This window comes from Pollachius pollachius (assembly GCF_949987615.1).
Source record: "Pollachius pollachius genome assembly, chromosome: 4".
NCBI lineage: Eukaryota > Metazoa > Chordata > Actinopteri > Gadiformes > Gadidae > Pollachius > Pollachius pollachius.
In genome coordinates, this window is record NC_136937.1 from 33,979,690 (window position 1) to 34,002,342 (window position 22,653).

General features: G+C 43.0%; 2 protein-coding genes across 16 annotated transcripts in view; both read left to right on the top strand.

The window, feature by feature from the left end:
• The window catches only part of LOC307074772 (NACHT, LRR and PYD domains-containing protein 3-like), a 408,596-nt gene that overhangs the window by 88,727 nt on the left and 297,216 nt on the right, over positions 1–22,653 (top strand). For 12 of the 15 annotated variants that reach the window (XM_079735097.1, XM_079735103.1, XM_079735100.1 and 9 more), the window contains 7 exons: positions 5,492–5,605; positions 8,783–8,896; positions 9,087–9,150; positions 9,335–9,563; positions 10,455–12,234; positions 12,679–12,852; positions 13,328–13,501. In XM_079735097.1, coding sequence (XP_079591223.1) covers positions 5,492–5,605; positions 8,783–8,896; positions 9,087–9,150; positions 9,335–9,563; positions 10,455–12,234; positions 12,679–12,852; positions 13,328–13,501 — 2,649 coding nt within the window. The remainder of the gene's footprint in view (positions 1–5,491; positions 5,606–8,782; positions 8,897–9,086; positions 9,151–9,334; positions 9,564–10,454; positions 12,235–12,678; positions 12,853–13,327; positions 13,502–22,653) is intronic. The other 3 variants (XM_079735098.1, XM_079735107.1, XM_079735096.1) reach the window with 2 other exon arrangements.
• LOC307075092 (stonustoxin subunit beta-like) lies at positions 15,517–21,463 on the top strand (the record flags this gene model as incomplete). The annotated part of the gene is made up of 4 exons (XM_079735597.1): positions 15,517–15,602; positions 19,784–19,957; positions 20,134–20,180; positions 20,516–21,463. Coding segments are annotated over 4 exons (861 nt in total), but the record flags the coding sequence as incomplete, so codon positions are not given.

Sequence of the window (22,653 nt, forward strand, 5' to 3'; positions counted from 1 at the left end):
GCTTTTGTCTGCTCTTCGCCTCGATGTCGCGGCAATGTTTAAAACAGCTCCGGGAAGCCTTGGCTGAGACCCTCAGTTCAATTAAAACCGAGCTGCTAGCCTTTAAAACGGAGCTTTCCTCCAGTCTGTCCGCTGTCCGGCAGGACGTTGCTAGCTTGAAGAGCACCGTAGCTGAAGTTGAGCTGTCCCTCTCTACATGCACTGATGACATCGTGCATGTACTGATGACACCTAAACTGATGACACATGCACTGATGACACCTAAAGTGGAGCACTTGACACAGGAGGCGGCTAAGATGGAGGATAAGTGTGATGACTTGGAGTCCCGATCGCGCCGCCAGAACATCCGTATCATCGGTATCCCGGAGGACGACCCTAACTCGGCATCAGCGGCTAACGTTTCCAAGCTATTGATGGAGGCTTTCTCACTCGGGAAGGAGCCGCTGATCGACAGATCACACCGCGCTCTGGCGCCAAAGCCCGCACCGGGCAACCGCCCCCGCGCCATTGTCGCAAGGCTGCACTACTATACTGACTGCAACGAGATCCTCCGAAAGGCCAGAGAGTTACAACGGAGAGTTACTCTGCGCAACATGTCCGTCTTCGTGTTCCCGGACTATACCCCCAAGCCGGCCCGGGCTCGCGCAGCCTTCACCGAGGTTCGGCACCTCCTACGAGGCATCGATGGAGTCAGGTTTGGCATCCTCTTTCCTGCACGACTTCACATCACCTATGCAGGTGTACAGCGCGACTTCACTTCCCCAGAGGAGGCTAAGACATTTATTAAAACACTGAATAAATAGAGTCCCGTATCGTGCTGTCCTTTTCTCCGGTCCTCCTTTTCCGGTTCTGGTGAGTTGTAAAATGACTTTTTCCCTATAACTATTTTAAGCCTCCAGCTGTCACCTAATATTTTTGTTTATATTGGACGACTTTGATATTTGTCCAACTCCACTTGTGGACAATTAAGTACGTTTGGTGACTTTTCTAGCTGTACTGTTTATATTTTATTTATATTTTTTTTTAGCCTACTTAGGTTTGTGTGCCAATATGTTCTCCCTAAAAAAGAAATGTATATAAACCACATGCCACTACCCTTATTATTTTTATTGTATTCTTTTCCATCACAGAAACTGGTGGGTGGGTGTAAATGCATGTATAAACGTTTCCTAGATGTATAGTCTGTGGGAACATGCATATTTTTATTTATTATTTTATTTTTGTACAATCTAATTTTCAGTTCTGCTGTACCAATGCACCATAGTTATTTCAAGTGCCTTATGTTTAATATTCAATGTTTAGAGTTAATGCTCTGCAGAGTTCTATCTGTTAGTTCTAGCTTATAAGTCGAAAGCTTCATTTTGAAGATGGCTCCTGTCGGAGTCTGCACTGCTGCTCCCATCGTTTGGGGATGGGTTCAATTGATGTGCGGGGGGGGGGGGGGGGGGGTTGTGGTTGTTTCTGGTGTTATGTCTCTGTATCATTACTTGTGTTTTTTTTTGTTTTTTTTGTTTTTTGCCCTGGGGGATCTCCTCTTTTCATCTACCTTCTCCATTCCTGATAAAATGCAACCTTTAGATGATTAATACAACTTGCCCAAACTCAGACAATGGATCCACTACTAGATTTTTAAGCTGGAATGTGAGAGGTCTGAATAGCCCCATCAAACGATCAAAAGTACTTTCTCATTTGAAGAGATTGAATGCCGACATAGTATTCTTACAAGAAACGCATTTACGTGATAGGGATCAAGTTAGACTTAAGAGTCCATGGGTCAGTGATGTCTTTCACTCAACTTTTGATTCGAAAGCTAGAGGGGTAGCTATTTTGGTTAATAAAAGGGTACATTTTACCGCTTCTAAGATCATAGCTGATAAGGATGGGAGATATATGATTGTTGCAGGCCTTATATACCAAAATCCGGTTTTATTAGTAAACATTTATGCTCCAAATTTTGATAACCCAGATTTTACAAATATATTATTTGCCACCCTGCCTTTCCTAGACACCCATCTTTTAATTCTTGCTGGGGACCTGAACTGTGTTATGAATCCAACACTGGACCGCTCTAATCCACGTACTCTCAACCAAACTTCCATGTCTAAATCAATTTCTGATTTTATGCTCCAAAATGTTAATTTTATCATTACTGGAGAGATTTGGCTCTTTCTCAGGTTATAAAGTTAATCTACTTAAAAGTGAATGCTATCCTATAAACACCCTAGCTTTACAACTCCAACAGTCCGATATTCCTTTTAAGCTCAGCCCCTCTGGGTCTAAATATTTAGGGATTAATGTGACCCGCACCTTGCCTTCTCTCTATTCTGCCAATTATGTCCCTTTGGTTACCCAGCTTGGACTAGATTTCAAGCGGTGGAATTCTCCTCCTCTGTCATTGATAGGTAGGATTAATGTGGTAAAAATGAATGTCTTGCCAAGATTTCTTTTTCTTTTTCAGTGCACTCCTTTATTTTTGCCTAAAAAGTTTTTTAAGTCATTGGATGAGACTATTACTTCCTTCTTGTGGGGAGGTAAGACTCCCAGGGTAAAAAAGTCTCTACTGCAAAAATTAACATCTGATGGTGGTCTTGCCTTACCAAATTTTCTTCTATATTATTGGTCAGCGGAAATACATAAATTAACTTATTGGCTTCAATCTCCCGATCTATTATGGTGTAAGCTTGAGACCCAGTCGTGTTTCTCCTCTACACTACCGGCTTTACTCACATCTTCATTGCCCATTAACCCTTCTAGTTTCACTAAGAATCCTATTGTGCTATCTACACTGAGGATTTGGTTCCAATTTAGGCGCCATTTTAAGTTTTCTTTTAAGTTTTCTTCTGCATCCACTCTGATGCCCATAGTGAACAATCATCTATTTCCCCCATCTGTTGGGAACATCTCCTACATCTTATGGCAAAATCGAGGCATTAACGTTTTTAGAGACCTTTATAAAGACGGCACTTTTGCTACTTTCTCAGACTTGTCTAAAGATTTTAATTTACCTACATCCCATTTATTTATGTACTTTCAAATTAGGCATTGTGCCTCTTCTCTTTTTTCATTTTATCCTTTGCTCTCTATTAACCAGCCATGGGAAGACCTTTTGACCTTAAAACCCCAACAGAAATCACTAATATCTAAGATTCATGACAAACCCATGGCTCTGGAAAATGATTCAGCTGTCAAAAGCAAAAGTGCTTGGGAGAGTGAACTTGGGATAAATCTGACAGATCAATGGTGGGATAAAGCTGTGCATAGTACAAGCTCATCTTCTCCTTGTGCCAGGCAGCAGTTTATTCAGTTTAAAGTGTTACATAGAGTCCATTTCACCAAAGCTAGACTGTCTAAAATGTATCCAAATGTTTTGGACCAATGTGACTGATGCCATGCCTCCTCATGTAACTTTAGCCATATGTTTTTTTACTGTCCCAGATTACTTAAATTTTGGACTGACTTGTGATTTTGTCGGTGGTTCTTGGGGTTCAAATAGGGACAGACCCCTTGATTGCTATATTTGGGACCCCAACAGAACGGCTCCGTGTTGGCTCTTTGCAATCGGAGGTGCTAGCCTTCACTTCCCTTCCGCCGAATCTTGCTAATGTGGAAGTCTCCCAATCCCCCATCCATATCGGTCTGGCTCAAGGACGTTATGTTCTTTATTAGATTAGAAAAAATAACCCTGTCGGTAAAAGGCTGCTCAACTAAATTTATTATTATTTACTTTTATATCTTACTTTAACTCATTATCAGCCCTGCCCCAGGACTAATCCCCCTGCCCCCCTTTTTTCTATTTTTTTTTTTAATATATATATATTTTTTTTTTTTTCTCTCTCATTACTTTCTTTGAACTATTTATTTTGTGTTATAAGTTTGATATTTTGATATTTGTATAATCTATGCTTATTTTCATTGTTAAAATTTGCAATGTATACTCATGACGAGACAGTTGTTCCTTGTGGGTGTTTTTGTTGTGTTTATAAAAAGAAAAAAACCCAATAAAAATTTAAAAAAAAAAAAAAAAAAAAACGATTTTAGATAATGTGCTTAGTGTCGACCATCAAAACAGAGCGCAAACAAGCCTTATCAAGGACAGGATACATAGGCACCGTTTCTTCTAGCGAGAACGCGTGTTAGTGCTACCAAACTATTCAAAGTACTATTTTTTATTTGACATTAATATTTTCAGATACGTAAGCCTAAACCACAAAACTAGTTGAGGGTTTTTTTCTACCTGCAAGCATCCTCCAACTGCAATCTTTGGTTATTTATTTTTTAATTCTGCTATACTTTAATAGTATTCTTTCTGTTCAAATCTGTTCAGTGTTCCAAATTATTTGTTATAAAATGCAACATTAAGTTAATTGTTAGATAAGTGTTGTTTAAATAAAAGGCTTTTTAAATTTAAAATAATCGTGGGACGTATCGAACCGTGGGTCAAAAATCATGATACAAACCGAATTGTGAGTTGGTGTATCGTTACAGCCCTAATCCCTTGTGCAGACCACTCCATATCACAAACCATTTTTCCCAATTCTTCCATTGATGAAGACATACAAATATTCAGTCAAAGCGAGGGTTCAGGTATTCCCAACAAAGTTAAACCTGTCAATCTGGTACCCTCGCTCACCATTATGTATACATCATGGACAAGCAGGGTCGTGCACAGGGGGTTGCTCAGGTTGCCCGGGCAACTGGCCATATGCCCTCCTCGACTCACGTTGCCCTTCCGAGGAAAAAATGTGAAAAAAAAAATTAAATGGCACAATAGATGCAGAATTTCATGTAGGCCTAGATAAAAAATAAAAATCGCCACACAAAACAATTCATGAAGTAAATGTAGCCTCATTCACTTCCATCACTTCCGGAGCAAAGCTAAGAGGTAAAAAGAGGATCTCTCTGTGTGTGACTGATGTCCATCTCAGAGCTCAGCAGTGATACATCATGACTCCATCATTAGTCTGAGTGAAAGCTGTGTGTGTGTTGAAGCCCAGAGCAGCAGCAGAGAGCAGACTCCCCTGGACCCAGCAATCGTATGAATGAAATTAATATTAAGACGACTTGTAGCAGACTGTACAGGTTTAATGTTTAAAGGTTCAATGCCTTTCAAACGGCCCCATTTATTGAATCAGTTTGAATTGATCTTTGGAGGTGAAGTGATATATTGAAACAAATAATCCATGAAGAATAACACAGGTCTGGGTAGAAATGTAGAAACTGACTGCTCTATTTTCTATGTTAGCTAAATGCATTGTGAATCAACACTCTATGCACAGTATGAAGGATACTTAGTGTGTTCTTATGTCAATGTGTTAGTGCTTGAATGCCATATTAACTTCATTTTTCAGCTCCCCTTTATATTTATATTTCAAAAATCATAGAAAGATTATTGAAATGGAAATTCATGAGAAAGTAGTTGGGTAGCCCTGCAATAAATGATGATGAAACGATATCCACAAATCCTAACTTCCAGATGATGTTTGTTTTTCAGAAGGAGGCAGGAGAGAGCAGACTCCCCTGGACCCAGCTGTGTCTCCATGAAGAGTGACCTGTCTATGAATCATCCTGTTAGCTTTAAAGATGGACGGCCCTGCAGAGAGGAGAGGTAGGAGTTTCAATCAGACGATGAAAACAGACCAGTTAAATGTTATCATACTCTATGCCAGGGGTCGGCAACTACGTTTTTTTTCCAGCCAGTAGGTGGCGGGCCAGAACATTATCAAAGGCTAGTTCAAGGAATTGATAAATGAAAGTGCATCTGGAACTGCGACGCAGGCCCGTCAGCTGGCTTAGTTATATTCCTACCAAGCACTAGATGACTCTTAAAAGACGTAGGTATAAACAAGTATATGCCCTAATCACGTTAATGTCATGCCTGATCACGTTATAAACAGCTAACGCGATTGTGATTATTTGCTAAAAAATAAAATAAGTTATTTCCATAATGTAGCCGAGCGGGGGACATCCCGTTGGTATTTGAATTACTGTATTTGCTGATCTTGTCCCACAATAACTTTTAGTCTTAACCCTAAATATGAAGATAAAGTGAAAAGGTTGTGCAGTTGTCAGCCTGGTTCTCCAGCGGAGTCTGCCAGGTAAAAGTGTCCGTAGAAAGGGTCTCATTGTATGCAAAGGCCACGCGTAAAGCCGCTCCTCCTTTCCTGTCGGCATATTTGGCATATGCCGTCTCATGCACGCCTTTTTCGCTGCACGGTCTGCGCGTTTACACTGCCCGAGGTAAATTGCCTGCTTGAGCTAGAACCCCGATTTACCCTCCCGGACCCTACACACTTTGGCTGTTTATTGGGTTTCATTCTGATGTTAATGCGACGGCTCCGTGGTTCCGGGGGGCAGGGGGGGGGCTTGGGTAGAGGTGTTGCTGCACTGTCTCCACAACGCAGAGATATCATCATGAGCAGTTCTAACTGGAGAGAAAGTGAAATCCGCGAGCTGCTGATCATGTGAGAGAAGGGGATGCAGTCGTATTAAACAAAGACGTTGAAAGATGGTGCGATCTACGAGAGAGACGCAGAGGAACTGTCCTGACGAGGCTTTTGTTGGGATAAAAAAGTGGTCAGCAAAATAAAGAATATGTTGGCGTTTTAGCACTTGTAAATAGTTAATCGTGTTTGTAGCCTACACTGAGACGTGAACTCATTCTTGCATGTGTCTTCATTCATAAAAAATAAAAATAAAACGGGAATATTCAAATTATTCTAAAGAGGTCTAGACTCCGTGCGCAGCCCCGCCTTCTCCAGTGAACCAAGAAAGCCTGCGCCGTGACGAACGGGGGATTTGACCCCCTCGGCTTTACACAGGCGACTTGAGATAAGACGGTGGAATCGCCGGGCGTGCCAAGCCTCGACCGAACCGGCCTGGCAGTGTAGGAAGGCCTGATGCTGGAGAGAGGGCAGTAGTGCGCAGCTAAAGAAGCAGCCAACCATTGTTAAAACACTTCACACAACACTACACACACACACATACACACCACGGCGGGTGCTGACTGACTGCACACACACACACACACACACACACACACACACACACACACACACACACACACACACCACACCACGGCGGGTGCTGACTGACTGCGCACACACACAAACCTCCGTTCCTAGCCTACTCACCGTCAGAAGAGCTGTAGGCGAAGTAGCCTCATCAGAGACTCTACTTGCGTTAAACATCAAAGTCTCAGAGCTTGGCGTCTTAAATCTTTTGTGGACTTTTGTCAACAGCTCCTGCCTTTCTCTGCGTGCAGTATCACACAAAAATACGTAATGTTGGGTCGCCATGGTTGTTGTATATAGGCCTATAGAGGGGGGTTCTGTTTCATTTAATATTTCATAGTTTCCATTAACTCCCGCTCAGCCCCTCGCAGCTTACGCGTGACCGTGACGAGTGTGTCTCTAACCTTCCGGGAGTAGTAGCACGATTTGATACATTTAAATTCCAAAACGGCTGTTAAAGAAAACAAAGTCACTGTATCCGGCCCTTTACATTTAAGATAACAGATATAGATAATCGATATTCTAAAAAATATTTTTTTTTAATTAATATTACTTCAGAATAATCTGGCGGGCCAGATATTATGTCTTGCGGTCCAGTTATGGCCTGCGGGCCGCCAGTTGCCAACCCCTGCTCTATGCTCTGCTCTATAGATGTAACTCTTCCCTTTAAAGATGGAAATAAGTCTATTGAGAAGAGGTGAGGATTTAAACAGTGACCCGTCAGAGATGGTGTGAATGAGAGGAGGGATAAGGCTGTTTTAGTGATGTGGTTGACATGGTGAATGAGAGGAGGGATAAGGCTGTTTTAGTGATGTGGTTGACATGGTGAATGAGAGGAGGGATAAGGCTGTTTTAGTGATGTGCTTGACATGGTGAATGAGAGGAGGGATAAGGCTGTTTTAGTGATGTGCTTGACATGGTGAATGAGAGGAGGGATAAGGCTGTTTTAGTGATGTGGTTGACATGGTGAATGAGAGGAGGGATAAGGCTGTTTTAGTGATGTGGTTGACATGGTGAATGAGAGGAGGGATAAGGCTGTTTTAGTGATGTGCTTGACATGGTGTGAACGCTCCCTATGAGTGTGCCAATAGAGAATGGTCTAGCAACCTCAGCCCCTCTCTGCCGTCGAACCCGACTTCCTGTCCCCAGCTTGGAGAAGGAAGTGATGTCTGAAATAGTTTACACCAGAAGGGACGATTCGATCAATTTTTCTTTATCCAGTCGCACAACAGACTTTTTATACCTCACTATACTTTGTATAATCTGTATTTATCCTAGAGAAAGACGTATTTTAATACATGTGAATAATTATTCATTAGCATGATTGCTCAAGTTAATTCAGTGGCATCTAAGCCTTTATGCTATGTGTGCATAGGCCTATAGTCCCTACAGTATACACCTAATTATCTGCAATAAGTGCAATAAATATTTTTCATAGACCTAGTCTTCTCTATAAACTATTGTGGCTCTGTTTCACAAATCAGAGGTTAAACGACTTTGAATGTCAGTCTGTGCAGGAATGTATGAACTGGCTGCCCTATTTTCTATGTTAGCAAACATATTGTGAATAAACACTCTCAGCACAATATCAAGGGTATTTGCTATGTTTTTATGTCAACATGCAAGTGCTTGAATGCCATTATAACTTTTCCTTATATTTCCATTTTTATAATCTGCCCCTCATGAGAAAGTAATTGAATAGTCCTGCAATAAATGATCAATTTAAACAACATCAATAAATCCTAAATTCCAGATGCTTTTGTTTTTTCTAGAGTCCAGCAGGAGAGAGCAGACTCCCCTGGACCCAGCTGTGTCTCCATGAAGGGTGACCGGTCTATGGATAGACCTCCTCAATTTAAAGATGGACGTCCCTCCAGAGAGGAGAGGTAGGAGTTTCAAACAGACGATGAAAGAGACAAGTTGGTTGTTATCAGACTGATCAGATACTGATGAATACAAGTGAGGAAAAATAAAATAGATCCAAAGCGTGCGTGTGTGTGTGTGTGTGTGTGTGTGTGTGTGTGTGTGTGTGTGTGTGTGTGTGTGTGTGTGTGTGTGTGTGTGTGTTCCCCACAGATCACACCAGAAGAGTTCAATGGTTACCAGGTCTCTACAGCAGCATCAATCAGAGCTGATCAAGGTGTGTAAATGTCCACCAAGACATTTCACTTCAGCTCTACATAAACATCAGAAAGCATCTCTTGTGGAGCTCATAGTCTCCAGGCTTCCCTCTTTAGACCAGCGGACGTGAATCCAGGACAGATGCTTCTGATGTCCTCAGTGAGTTCACAGTAAAGTTCTCCTTGATGTCTGTTCTGTTCCAGAGGGCTGAGGAGAACGCACACGTTTTCCTAGACAAGGAGCTGAAGAAGCTCTGGAGGGATCTCTTCTCAGATTACCCACAATGCTCAGAGAGTCAGAGGGAGGAGAAGGAGGAGGTGGATGGTAAGAAGGAGGAGCAGAGGAGGCGCGCCATAGAGGGAGTGGTGGACATCACAAAGCTCTGCCTGATGGAGATGAACCAGGAGGAACTGGCCGACACACTGGGGGACAGTAAGAGACTCTTTTTTAAATGCAGAAGAGACTCTTATCTTGAAGACAGAATGAATAATTATTTCAAAGAGCAGTATGAGACTCTTATTTGTTCTGTTCAGACTAAATGACATTCTGTAATATTTTTTACATTCCTATGTAGGGTTATTGTGGAGCATCAGGTTAAATGGTTTGATCCAGATATGTAGGGTTATTGTGGGGCATCAGGTTAAATGGTTTGATCCAGATATGAAGGGTTATTGTCGGGTATAAGGTTAATTGGATTGATCCAGATATGTAGGGTTATTGTCGGGGTATAAGGTTAAATGGTTTGATCCAGATATGTAGGGTTATTGTGGGGCATCAGGTTAAATGGTTTGATCCAGATATGAAGGGCTTTTGTGGGGTATCAGGTTAAATGGTTTGATCCAGATATATTGGGTTATTGTGGGGGTATAAGGTTAAATGGTTTGATCCAGATATATTGGATTATTGTGTGTTATAAGGTTAAATGGTTTGATCCAGATATGGAGGGTTATTGTGGGGGTATAAGGTTAAATGGTTTGATCCAGATATGTAAAGTTATTGTGTGTCCATCAGGTTAAAGAATTGTAAACATTAAACTGCAAATCAACAGCATAACAACTCAGTGGAAAAGATGCAGCACTATCTTGTTGCACTATCAATTCACTTTTCACTATCATTCTTATAGAATTAGACGAATCATTTTGCTGGGGAAATAAAAAACAAAATTATAAATAAATTATCCAGTCCTTGTCACGACCAGCTTCTTGAACCACAAGTAATGAAGCCAATAAATATCATGAGGTTGATCATTTTACAGGAAATATTGACATGCTTCCACTGATGTCACCATCCACTAACTGATGTCTTCTGTTCATTCTCAATTAGAATTTGCTGCTGTCGAGTGCCAACATAAAGTCAAGTCTCATTTGAAGAAGAAATCCCGCCATGTGGTTGAGGGACTCCCTAAAGCAGGAGAGAAAACCGATCTGAATGACTTCTTCACAGAGATCTTCATCACAGAGAGAGGCATTGGAGAAGTCAACAAGGAACATGAGGTCAGACTGATTGAAACAGCTTCCAGGAAACAGGCCAAGGAAGAAACGCCAATCAAATGTGAAGACATCTTTAAACCATTACCTGGAAAAGATCAACAAATCAGGACAATAGTGACAACTGGAGTGGCCGGCATTGGTAAATCCATCTTAACACACAAGTTCACTTTGGACTGGGCTGAAGGCAAAACCAACCGTGACATACACTTCACATTTCTCCTCACTTTCAGAGAGCTGAATTTAGTGAAAGAGAAAGAGTTAAGCTTGGTTGAACTTCTTCATCACTTCTTTATTGGGGCCAAAGTAGCAGGAATCTGCAGATACGACCGGTTCAACGTTGTGTTCATCTTGGATGGTCTGGATGAGTGTCGAATTCCTCTGAACTTCCAGAACAATCCGATCTGGACTGATGTCACAAAGCCGACCTCAGTGGACGTGCTGCTGACAAACCTCATCAGGGGCGACCTGCTTCCCTCCGCTCGCATCTGGATAACCACACGCCCTGCGGCAGCCAATCAGATCCCTGCTGAGTGTGTTGACATGGTGACAGAGGTGAGAGGGTTCACCGACCCACAGAAGGAGGAGTACTTCAGAAAAAGATTCAAAAAGGAGACGCTGGCCAACAAAATCATCTCCCACATCAAGAAATCACGAAGCCTCCACATCATGTGTCACATCCCAGTCTTCTGTTGGATCACTGCTACAGTTCAGGAGAACATCTTCGAATCCCAGATCGAAGAGATGCCCAAGACCCTGACTCAGATGTACATCCACTTCTTGAGGGTTCAGTCCATACAGGGGGACAGGAAGTATCCTAGGAGAGCTGAAACAGGTCCACACTTCAGTTCAGAGAGCAGGAATATCATTGTTTCTCTTGGAAAACTGGCTTTTAACCAGCTGGAGAAAGGAAACCTGATCTTCTACGAGGCAGACCTGGCAGAGTGTGGCATCGACATCAGAGCAGCCTCAGTGTACTCAGGAGTGTTCACCCAGATCTTTAAAGAGGAGTTTGGGCTGTACCAGGACAAGGTGTTCTGCTTTGTCCATCTGAGCATCCAGGAGTTTCTGGCTGCCCTTTATGTCTTTCTGTCCTTCATCAAAACTGGGGTCAATCTGCTCTCAGAAGAACAACCCACCTCTGGGGAAGATGAACTCCTCCTCCTCTACCAGAGTGCTGTGGACAAGGCCTTACAGAGTGAGAATGGACACCTGGACTTGTTCCTCCGCTTCCTCCTGGGCCTCTCTCTGGAGACCAATCAGATTGTCCTACGAGGTCTGCTGGGACGGACGGGAACTAGCTCACTGACCAATACAGGAACAGTGTCTTACATCAAGGAGAAGATAAAAGGAGATCTCTCTCCAGAGAGAAGCATCAATCTGTTCCACTGTCTGAATGAGCTGAACGACCGTTCTCTAGTGAAGGAGATCCACCAGTACCTGACATCAGGAAGTGTCCCCCAAAAAACTCTCTCCCCTGCTCAACTGTCAGCTGTGGCCTTCATCCTACTGACATCAGAAGAGGAGCTGGACGTGTTTGACCTGAAAGAATACTCTGCTTCAGAGGAGGGTCTTCTGAGGCTGCTGCCAGTGATCAAAGCCTCCAAAACATCTCTGTAGGTTCACTCGTAACAGGAATTAAAATACACACAACACAATATACATAAAACTAAAATATAAGGTTAAAATAATATGCAAAAGATCTCTAAGTTCAACAACATCTTTTACTATTCTACTCATAACAGAATAAAGTTAAGTTAAGTTATATAATAATATACAAAACATCTCTGTATATGTCCTATTAACGTTTAATGTATTACAGTGCACATAAGAGAATATTCAGAACAATAGAACGTAGAAGTAGTTTTCATTTAAAAACATTTCCAATCTCAACTAAACAACTATTTAACATTTTACATTGAATATATAATGAACATTTATACATCTTATTATGTAGTATTTTTTGTTAAACTAATCACATTCCTTCATTATGGAATAACTTAAAGATTTATGTTATTTTAATCACAGTTCCTAACAGGTTGTGTTTATTTTGTGTGAAGGCTGAATGGCTGTCATCTGTCAGAGGAATGCTGTGAAGCTCTGGCCTCAGTTCTCAGCTCCAACTCCTCTAGTCTGAGAGAGCTGGACCTGAGTACCAATGATCTGCAGGATTCAGGAGTGAAGCTGCTCTCTGCTGGACTGGGGAGTCCACACTGTACACTGGAAACTCTCAGGTCAGTTTTACCCAATGGTCAAACAATAACACCAAAAGGTTCAATATCAGAAGACATTTAACAGATTTACATCCAGAAAGGTTAGGTCATAAATACATTGTTTTCATAAGAATAACTCAACAAATTTATATTTTTGTTGGCATGACAGTTTAGGTACACATTATATTCTTAGTTTGTTAATGATGGTATAATGTGTATGTTGTATAAGATTCTGATTATCATGTAGTCAGACAGTAAAGTGCGGTTTAGAGTTGTTTAATAAAGTTTAATAACCTATTAATAAAACTATGTTTAAGTGAAGTATAATGATATTTTTTTTTTTGATAATTTAACATCTGTGTGAAATCTTTGTCTTGATATTTTAAGATCCAGGTTATTCATATTATTTATTATTTCATGTATTTAAAAAAGCTGGTTATAATTCTCCTATAATTTAATTACAGTTCCTAACAGGTTGTGTTTATTTTGTGTGAAGGCTCAATGGCTGTCATCTGTCAGAGAGATGCTGTGAAGCTCTGGCCTCAGTTCTCAGCTCCAACTCCTCTAGTCTGAGAGAGCTGGACCTGAGTACCAATGATCTGCAGGATTCAGGAGTGAAGCTGCTCTCTGCTGGACTGGGGAGTCCACACTGTACACTGGAAACCCTCAGGTCAGTTTTCATCAATATGCAGATGCACTACAATCCATATCACAGAACAGTTATATTACTCAATTGTCAACAAAATGTATTTTAAAAGCTTAATATGTTTAGTATTCATTATTCAAATTACAAAACATTTATTCACAAATATTAATTGGTTCCAGAATAACATTGTCATATTGCTAAACCAGGCTGAAGAGATAACTCACTATTTTAAAACATTTGTAACCATGTTCAGTACATTTGGTTATATTGATGATATTTGGGTTCAACCAATAGGATGGGTTGATATAGAGACTTCGGGGTCATCTGGGGAAGGGTGAGAGGTCACGAGTGAGCGGGAAAAAGGAGAGAGAGGGAAGAGACAAAGGAGGAGAGAACTTTATTCTCCATAGAGATCGCCCAGCAATATGATGTTTATACATTTACTTCTTAGTTGTTTGACGGTTAAAGGAGTACGGGAGAGAGTGTATGTGGGGCCGGTTTTATTGGTGTTTCTGTTTGTGTCTGGGATGTTTTGGACGGAAACCTCAGTCTTCTCCACTCCCTATAACGGTACCAGGACTTTTTCTTGCACGTGTTAAGAGCGAAGAGTCTATTGTGTTGCAACACTGAGCCCAGACAGGCCTGCACCGTTTATGACGGCACATCACTGACAAAAGGCGCAAGAAAACATGACGGGCGAACAACTAACACATCCGTGCGCACAAATCATTATTGTAAACACTTTAACTGCACTTGCGGTCAGCAGTTATTTGATCGCGATAGCAGGGGCGCTGCCAGGAATTTTGGGCCCTATGAAAGATTCTAATTTTGGGCCCCCCCCCCAACATCTATCGACTGTTTTTTCAAAACAAAAAACAGTCGATAAAAAAAAAGATTTCAAGACATTTCAAAAAAAAAAAAAAAGGCAATAATATATTATATTATTAATTGCCATCCGCGGGCCGTGGGCCGTGCTGCGTTGGGCTGGGCCCTTAGAATCAGTACCACTTTTCCCCGCCAGGCAGCGCCCCTGCGCGAGAGCAACAATAAAGCCTGTGAGGCAGAAACGATTCATTGAGCGCGCACGTAAAGTGAAGCAGCACACAACTGACACCCCTGCACCCACAAATGCTGTCTTTGCTTCTCATACAAAACATCTAGATGCACTGATAACATGTATTACAATACAATACACAATATACTACAATAAATGTAACATTAACATACAAATTGGTTTACAAACCTGTCGTTTTCTTTTAGAAAAGTTCATCGAATAAGGATGGCTTTTAACTCACTTTATTTGGTAATTTGGAGCTAAAGGAGGGGTGTTGTATATGAACGCGTGGAGATACGCTTAGTTGGTCCTCTAATAGATGTTCTGCCTCTAGAGTGTCTGATGTGTTCTGGGTAGCTCTCTCCTTAGACACGGGGCAGGCGTGGCCTCTATGACGTACTACGTGCTCTGATTGGCTAGGGTGTTGAGCGCCCGCCTCTGACCTCCTCGTATGTGTGATGGTGCTGCCATCTTGTGGCTATGTGCGGTTATTACAGCTTATATGTTTGGCCCTGCTCCCTTGTGGCTATGTGCGGATATTACAGTTTATATGCTGATTTGCGTCACAAACCCTACAAAAAAAACCTATTAAATACCGTACATTTTACACCCAATATACAATAACATAAGGATCTAATGTATTGACTAATATATTTTTGTTTAATTAATAAAACACAAAATTCCACGAGGCGGAATCCGGAACGGACTGAGAAGCAAGGCATATAATCCTCCGTTGCCGAGTATTCTGCTCGCGAATGTTCAGTCGTTGTTAAATAAGATGGATGATGTCAGGGCACGGATTGCTTTCCATTGGGACATCAGAGACTGCAACATCTTATGTTACTGAATCCTGGTTGTCCCCTTCTGTACCGGACCACTCGGTCACACCAGCCGAGCACTTCCACATCGCTCGCAAGGATAGAACAGAAGATTCCGGGAAATCCAAAGGCGGCGGAGTTTGTCTCATGACAAACAAGAAAAGTGACCCGAGGAATACCAGCGTCCTCTCCACTGGCTGTTCCTCACACCAGGAACACCTGACCATCTTGTGTCGTCCACACTACCTGCCCCGTGAGTTCACAGCAATCATCCCCATGGCGGTCTACATTCCCCCTCATGCTGAGGAATCCATCCGCATCTTTCCCCATCCGGCGGCTGAGGAAGTTCAAGGTCTCCCCTCCATCCTGAGGACCTTCTACTCTGCAGCTGTGGAGAGCATCCTCACAGGCTGCATATCAGCCTGGTATGGAAGCTGCACCGCACGAGACCGCTCAGCAGAGCGAACCATTAGGTTAACCCTCCCCACCCTGGAATATACATACAGCAAGAGGGGGAGGGCTAGGGCCAGGAGAATCAGGCAGGACGCCTCTCACCCAGATGCTGGCCTCTTCACCAGGAGCGTCGCTAGCAATTGAAAACATTCGGGGCTGTAGCCCAGAAGTAAGAGTCCTTTCAAAACGGGGGTTCGGGGGTTTCTCCCCCGAGAAAATTTGAAAATCGGCTGATGAACATGCAATTGTAATGTAGTTTGAGAAGTAAAGGAAAGACCAATCGTCATGTCTGACTCACGTCAGGGCAGGCCTACTGAGTAGGTTAATGTTGACGTTAAGGATAGGAAAGTGCACCACATGCACCAGCAGCCAAAATGAGGCATTAGAAAAGCCTGTAGCCAAATAAACACTGTCATGCGCGTACCCGATGTCAAGTGGACCGGGTTGAATTCAATCTGCGGGACTCCTGAATCTGTGCAAACTAGAGCAGCACTAAACAGCAATATCGACGTGATGCGCTATGCATAGAGAATCAAATTTGCAACATTTTGCAACAAATGATTCTAAATCTGCCCATAAATGTACAAGTCAGAATTTTGCGTTTTCACTGGCTACAATATTGCATCTGTCAGTTGTCAAATTTTCTTAACAAAATGTTAAACTTCAATAATTGTTCATAAACAACTTATATAGTTCATTTATTTAAGCTCTCAATAGCAGATACAGCTTCGCCACATCGGCGGGAAAACCCGGCACACGCAAAGTACATCCATGGAATCAGCCGTTCACAGCCAGTCTGCATGAATCGTATGACAACTGGATGGCAGGGGATGCGGACAAGGAATACACCGCAGGGGGGAACATGAGAGCCCCAGCTCGCCGCATACTAGTAGCCTGGGTGCTTAAAGCGTGGAACAAGCTAGATACGGAGCGGGTGAAAAACTCCTTAAAAGTGTGTGTGTGTGTGTGTGTGTGTGTGTGTGTGTGTGTGTGTGTGTGTGTGTGTTTGTGTTTGTTTGTGTGTCACTCTGTTCCAGGGTTTCCGCGGAGTTGTTAAAGGTATAGAAAGGTATTAAATGAAATTAGCCCAAATTAAGGCCATTAAAAAGTATTCAAAAGTTATAAACGTCATCTGACAAGGTATTAAATTTCCAACAAGGCCTATGAGTTTTTTAATTTGTGTAATTTACATGCAGACCTATCTCCTAAAATTACTAAACTTGCGTGGATTTATTTTTATGTTGCAGTAGGACCTGAGTGATATCAATGATGTCACGCGGTGTGCGCGCTGAAACAAACCGGATATACCCGGCTGGCTTGCTGCCAAACCACTTCGCAAGTTCGCTTCTGTTAGTTCAAAGTCATTTGAAAGACAATAATGGGGAAATGCAAATGTTCGGACCTCTGGCCGGAGGAATCGATATTTAAAGACTTGTACGGTATAAACGTATCGGGGGATTATTTGTTTATCAACACGGCGGATGCGCGTGTTTGTTTGACTGGTTGCCATGGTTACCTCTGTGTGGTTAATTTGCAGTTGCGGTGTTTATTAGCGATGTTGTCAGATTACTGTTACATCAAACTGTAATCAGAAAAGGCGGTTATATGCTATAGACCCTATAGTATCTGTTGTATAAAGGCTGGGACGAATTTCGAATTGTAAATATGTACACTTTATGTTGAAAGTATGGACCGTCGCGATTCCCATTGAAACGAATGGCGCGGTGATTATTCTTCAAAACGAGAGCTGTTAAATTGTGGAAAATGAATTAAACTGTAATCAGATAACGCGGTTATATACTATAGACCCTAGAATATCTGTGGTATAAAGGCTGGGACGGATTTCGAATTCTAAATATGTACAATCCACAACGTTAGCTCTCTGGCTCATAGCTCACCTTACTAAAATACCTCCCATTGCCAAGTCGTAGGTAAGGTCCGTCCTATTTATGTGAAAAACTTTATATTTGGATTGTAAAACGCATGAAAATATAAATGAATGATCTTGATTTATTTTCTTCGGCAAGTGACCATGGTATAAGCGGGTTAATGCCCTTAGAGGTGTCAAAAACATGTTTGATGGATCGTAATTAAAGGGGACTACTTTTAGAGGGAGATGAACTCAAACAGAGTATACATTTAATAAGCATGCAATACGAATAAGAAAAAGCATAATTATTAAAGTATTTGAATTGTTTTATTATGTTGGCAAGCAAGAAGTAGAATAAATGGGATAATCAGTCTTAATAAAACGGTTTGTGGAACCAACCGCACAACAAGACATGACTGCGGCTCTTGTCTCTCTCGTCTCTTCCTGCATATGACATGGGCGTAGAGCGGGGAGTGACGTAGACTGATAATCCCTCTATAGAAAGTACACTGGTGTGAATTTGTGCTACGGTATGGATTTTGACGTTACCGTGAGACCGGTGTGACCGGTAGACAGCCGCGTTTACATGGACACTTCTGATCCGATTAGAAGAGGAAGAACAGCTCAATCAGAATACAATTCTCTGATCGGAATATAATTCCATGCGGAATAGAAGAGGTGGTGTAGTCCGCTATAATCAACATGTATACACTTATTCCGATTGGTTTGGGGTGGGTGCGGCTACTTTATAACTTAGAGGGATGGGATCAGCAGCTGCAGTAGTTCGCAATTGGTCAGTCGGTACTTTTATGCATACCGAACTTGACCGCTGTCAAGGAAAGTGGATTTTTTGCCTGATTCACGTCCTTCTTATCGCTCCGTAAGTAGTCCCGTAATTTATCAACCCCAGCGCGTCAGGTTTCTGAGCGACGTCAACGTCTTTGGCGGACTATTTCTCTGCTGTTTTGGCAAGGAGCCGTGTAATAATGTATAGAGCATCGCCGGTCATTATCGAAAATAATACCCTTCAGGACGAAGCAAGACACCTCTTGAAGTCGTGCTGGTATTAAAAAATATGGTTAGGGTATTAAAAAGGTATTAAAAGGTAGTAAATTCAACTTAAGAATTTCTGCATAAACCCTGTGTTCAAGCCTGCACGAGAGTTCAATGTTGATAATAGCTGTTACGTCTTTCTGACCAATCGCAGTTCAAGGCCGACCTGGGCTGTACCACTTCGGGAGGGGGCGCTCAGTTACTCCCCTCTAGACAAAATGGAATTGGTTGTGACGTTGACCCGGCGGCCCAGAAACGTTACCGGCCCACAGGGAATTCTCCCAACTCTCCCGATTGTGTGTGTGTGTGTGTGTGTGTGTGTGTGTGTGTGTGTGTGTGTGTGTGTGTGTGTGTGTGTGTGTGTGTGTGTGTGTGTGTGTGTAGGCGTTATTCGATTGCCTGGTAAACATGTACAGTAATATTCATACTGGTTTGAAAAATAAATGTTAAAGTATTTCCCATCGTTGCTGAGCAAGAGTTTTGTTCTAAAGTTCAGTGATTGAAACAAATAAAAGCCCGGGCTATTTATTTTACGGTGCCACTGTCATGCACCTACCCGATGTCAAGTGGACCGGGTTGAACTCACTGCGGGTCTCTCTTCTTACATCCATCTTACCAAAGATATTTTATTACTGTCCATCTCAACACTCTGATCTCACTAAAAGGCTAGCAGCACGAAACAGCAATATCGACGAGATGCGCTATGCATAGAGAAGACAGAATACCGACGTTGAATTTGCAACATTTTGCAACAAATTATTCTAAATCTGCCCATATATGGACACGTCAGAATGATGCGGTTTTCACTGGCTACAATGTTGCATCTGTGGCTGCTGGTAACGCAACCACAAAGAATTGAACTCTACGGGGCTATTTTCATCATTATGTTTTTTTGGGGGGTTTTTTTTGACGGCACAGCGATCCGGGGCTATTCCCAAAAGATCCGGGGCTATAGCTTCGAATCCCCTATATACCATTTTTTCATTTTTTTCTATTTTTAAGGGAAGTATAACGGTACGATTTGTTTATTAACTGTGCGTGTCTGTGCGTGCGTGCAGGTTGTCTGGCTGCCTGGTCACACAGGAAGGCTGTGCTTCTCTGGCCTCAGCTCTGAGCTCCAACCCCTCCCATCTGAGAGAGCTGGACCTGAGCTACAATCACCCAGGAGACTCTGGAGCTGCGCTGCTCTCTGCTGGACTGGAGGATCCAAGCTGGAGACTGGACACTCTCAGGTATGGAGAGGACAGCTCACCACTCAGGGACAAAGTCTCCTACGAGGATTCAAGCCGCTGCTAGATGAAGTGGTTTGAAGAGGCAGCTGTAACTCATGTTGTGTACAACGTGATGAGACGGCCGATGATGAAGGTGAATGTTTCAACATGCTGCTCTCACTTTGTTTCCCCCCCAGTGTGGAGCACGGTGGAGTGAGGAGGCTGAAACCAGTTCCACAGAGATGTAAGTGTCTGTTTGATTCATCACATCACACACTCACTACTGAGATGGAAAGTCCATCCACACAGCAGGAAGTGAGATCAGATCCTACTGGGAATGAGGATGATGGCTGACATCATGTATCTTCCATATGTTAATACTGTCCAATCATCATGAAGATAACATCTGGGCTCGGGGGAGGGGGGGGGGTGTAGGTGGAGTCTGAAGCAATAGCGTTACTATAACATCACATGACCCCCCCCCCCCCCCTCACATGTCATGTTCAGGAGAACAGTACCAGTGATGATGATGAGGATGAAGAAGGGTTCAGCAGCTCATCATGTCTGGTTCTCCCTCAGATGCCTGTGAACTCACCCTGGACCCCAACACGGCCCACAGACGACTCTCTCTGTCTGAGGACAACAGGAAGGTGACAGGGGCCGGAGAGGACCAGTCGTATCCGGATCACCCAGAGAGATTTGACTCCCAGCCCCAGGTGTTGGGTAGAGAGGCTCTGACTAGCCGCTGCTACTGGGAGGTAGAGAGGAAAGGAGATGTTAGGATAGGAGTGACATACAGAGGAATCACAAGGAGAGGAGGGGGTGATGACAGCTGGCTTGGATGGAACAACAAGTCCTGGAGTCTTTATTGTTCTGATGTTCGTTACTCTGCCCGGTACAACGGTAGATATACAGACCTCCCTCCCCCCCCCGCTGGCTCCACCAGAGTAGGAGTGTATCTGGACCGGCCTGCTGGCTCTCTGTCCTTCTACAGAGTGTCCCCAGGTGGAGGAGGGTCCTCAGACACACTGACACACCTCCACACCTTCTGGTCCTCCTTCACCCAGGAGGACCTCCTCCCTGGGGTGGGGGTAGGGTGGAGGTGCAGCGTCTCTGTGATCCCTCAGCGGTAGGGGGGGTCCTCAGTGGGGTCCTTGGGGTGGAGGACCTCCTCCCTGGGGTGGGGGTAGGGCCCTCCTCGGGAACCACATCCTCAGCGTCTCTGTCAGTTATAGAAACACGCACACGCACACACACACACACACACACACACACACACACACACACACACACACACACACACACACACACACACACGGGCACATGAAGGGTGTGTGGGGGGGGTGAGGTTCAGGGTGAGGGTGAGGGGGGTTATGGCCTGGTGGCTCATTATCTCTGTCAGTTATAGTCTCTCTCTCTCTCTCTCTCTCTCTCTCTCTCTCTCTCTCTCTCTCTCTCTCTCTCTCTCTCTCTCTCTCTCTCTCTCTCTTTGTGTCTCTCTCGCTCTCTCTTTGTCTCGCTCTCTCTCTCTCAAATTCAATTCATATTCAAAAAACCTTTATTGGCATGACTATTGGTAAACCAAACAGTGTTGCCAAAGCATTACAGTATTACAAATATTACGATAATAACAATATGGAACGTCAGAACAATATGTACATATATCAACCTGTAACAATATAACATAACATACAGATATACATATGTACATATATTAAAAAAAAAAGGCCTTAAATTAATGAAATGAAGAGCTACATAAAACGCATTATAGGTTACTAATAATCATTAATCAATCCAACAGTGAGGCCTGGTGTAGAATGTCATCCTCTCATGTTGTGGCAAGCTGAAATAAACTGTCCTGCGAGGACGGAGCTCTCTTTTCTCTCTCCCATTAATATTTGTAGTTGGTCTACATGGGAGTTTATAAAATGTGGGTGTTTTTGGCCGAATTTGCTAATGTATATTTCGTGGACATTTTTGAATTTGGGTCAGTGTAGGAGGAAGTGCTGCTGGTCTCTACAGCAGCTTCTTCACACTGCTGGCACAGCCGCTCCTCTTGGGGCAGCCATGACTTCTTATGGCGGCCTGTTTCTATGGCCAGGCTGTGAGCGCTCAGTCTGTACTTTGTTAACAACACTCTATGTCTAACATCAGTCACTGTGGTCAGGTAGGGGGCCACAGTGTACTGTCTATTTAGGGCCAGATAACACTGCATTTGGCTCTGTGTGTGTGTTTTAGTGTTCCAATGGGTGAGGTAGGTTTGTTTCTGATGTTTTATAATTTGGTTGAGTCTAATTGATATGTTCTCCGACTGGTCCTGAGGCAGAGCAGGGGGGGAACCTGTCTGTGGACAGAGCCTCAGGACCAGCTGAGTGAGAGGACTCCTGTTCATCTCTTGGCTTTGCAGGGCTTTGTGCTGGAAGGAGTGGGGGTCACTTTGTTTTAGATGTATCCGATATTTAATTGATCGTTTTTGGATTTTTAATAGAAGTGGATACTGACCTAATTCAGCTCTGCAGGCGTTGTTAGTGGTTGTCCTGTGTACCTATAGAATGCTTTTACAAAATTCTGTGTTTGCAATTTCAATTGAATGTTTTTCCCATTGGTCAAAAAGTTGGTTTGTTTGTGGGTCCCACACTTCACTTCTCTCTCTCTCTCTCTCTCTCTCTCTCTCTCTCTCTCTCTCTCTCTCTCTCTCTTTCTCTCTCTCTCTTTCT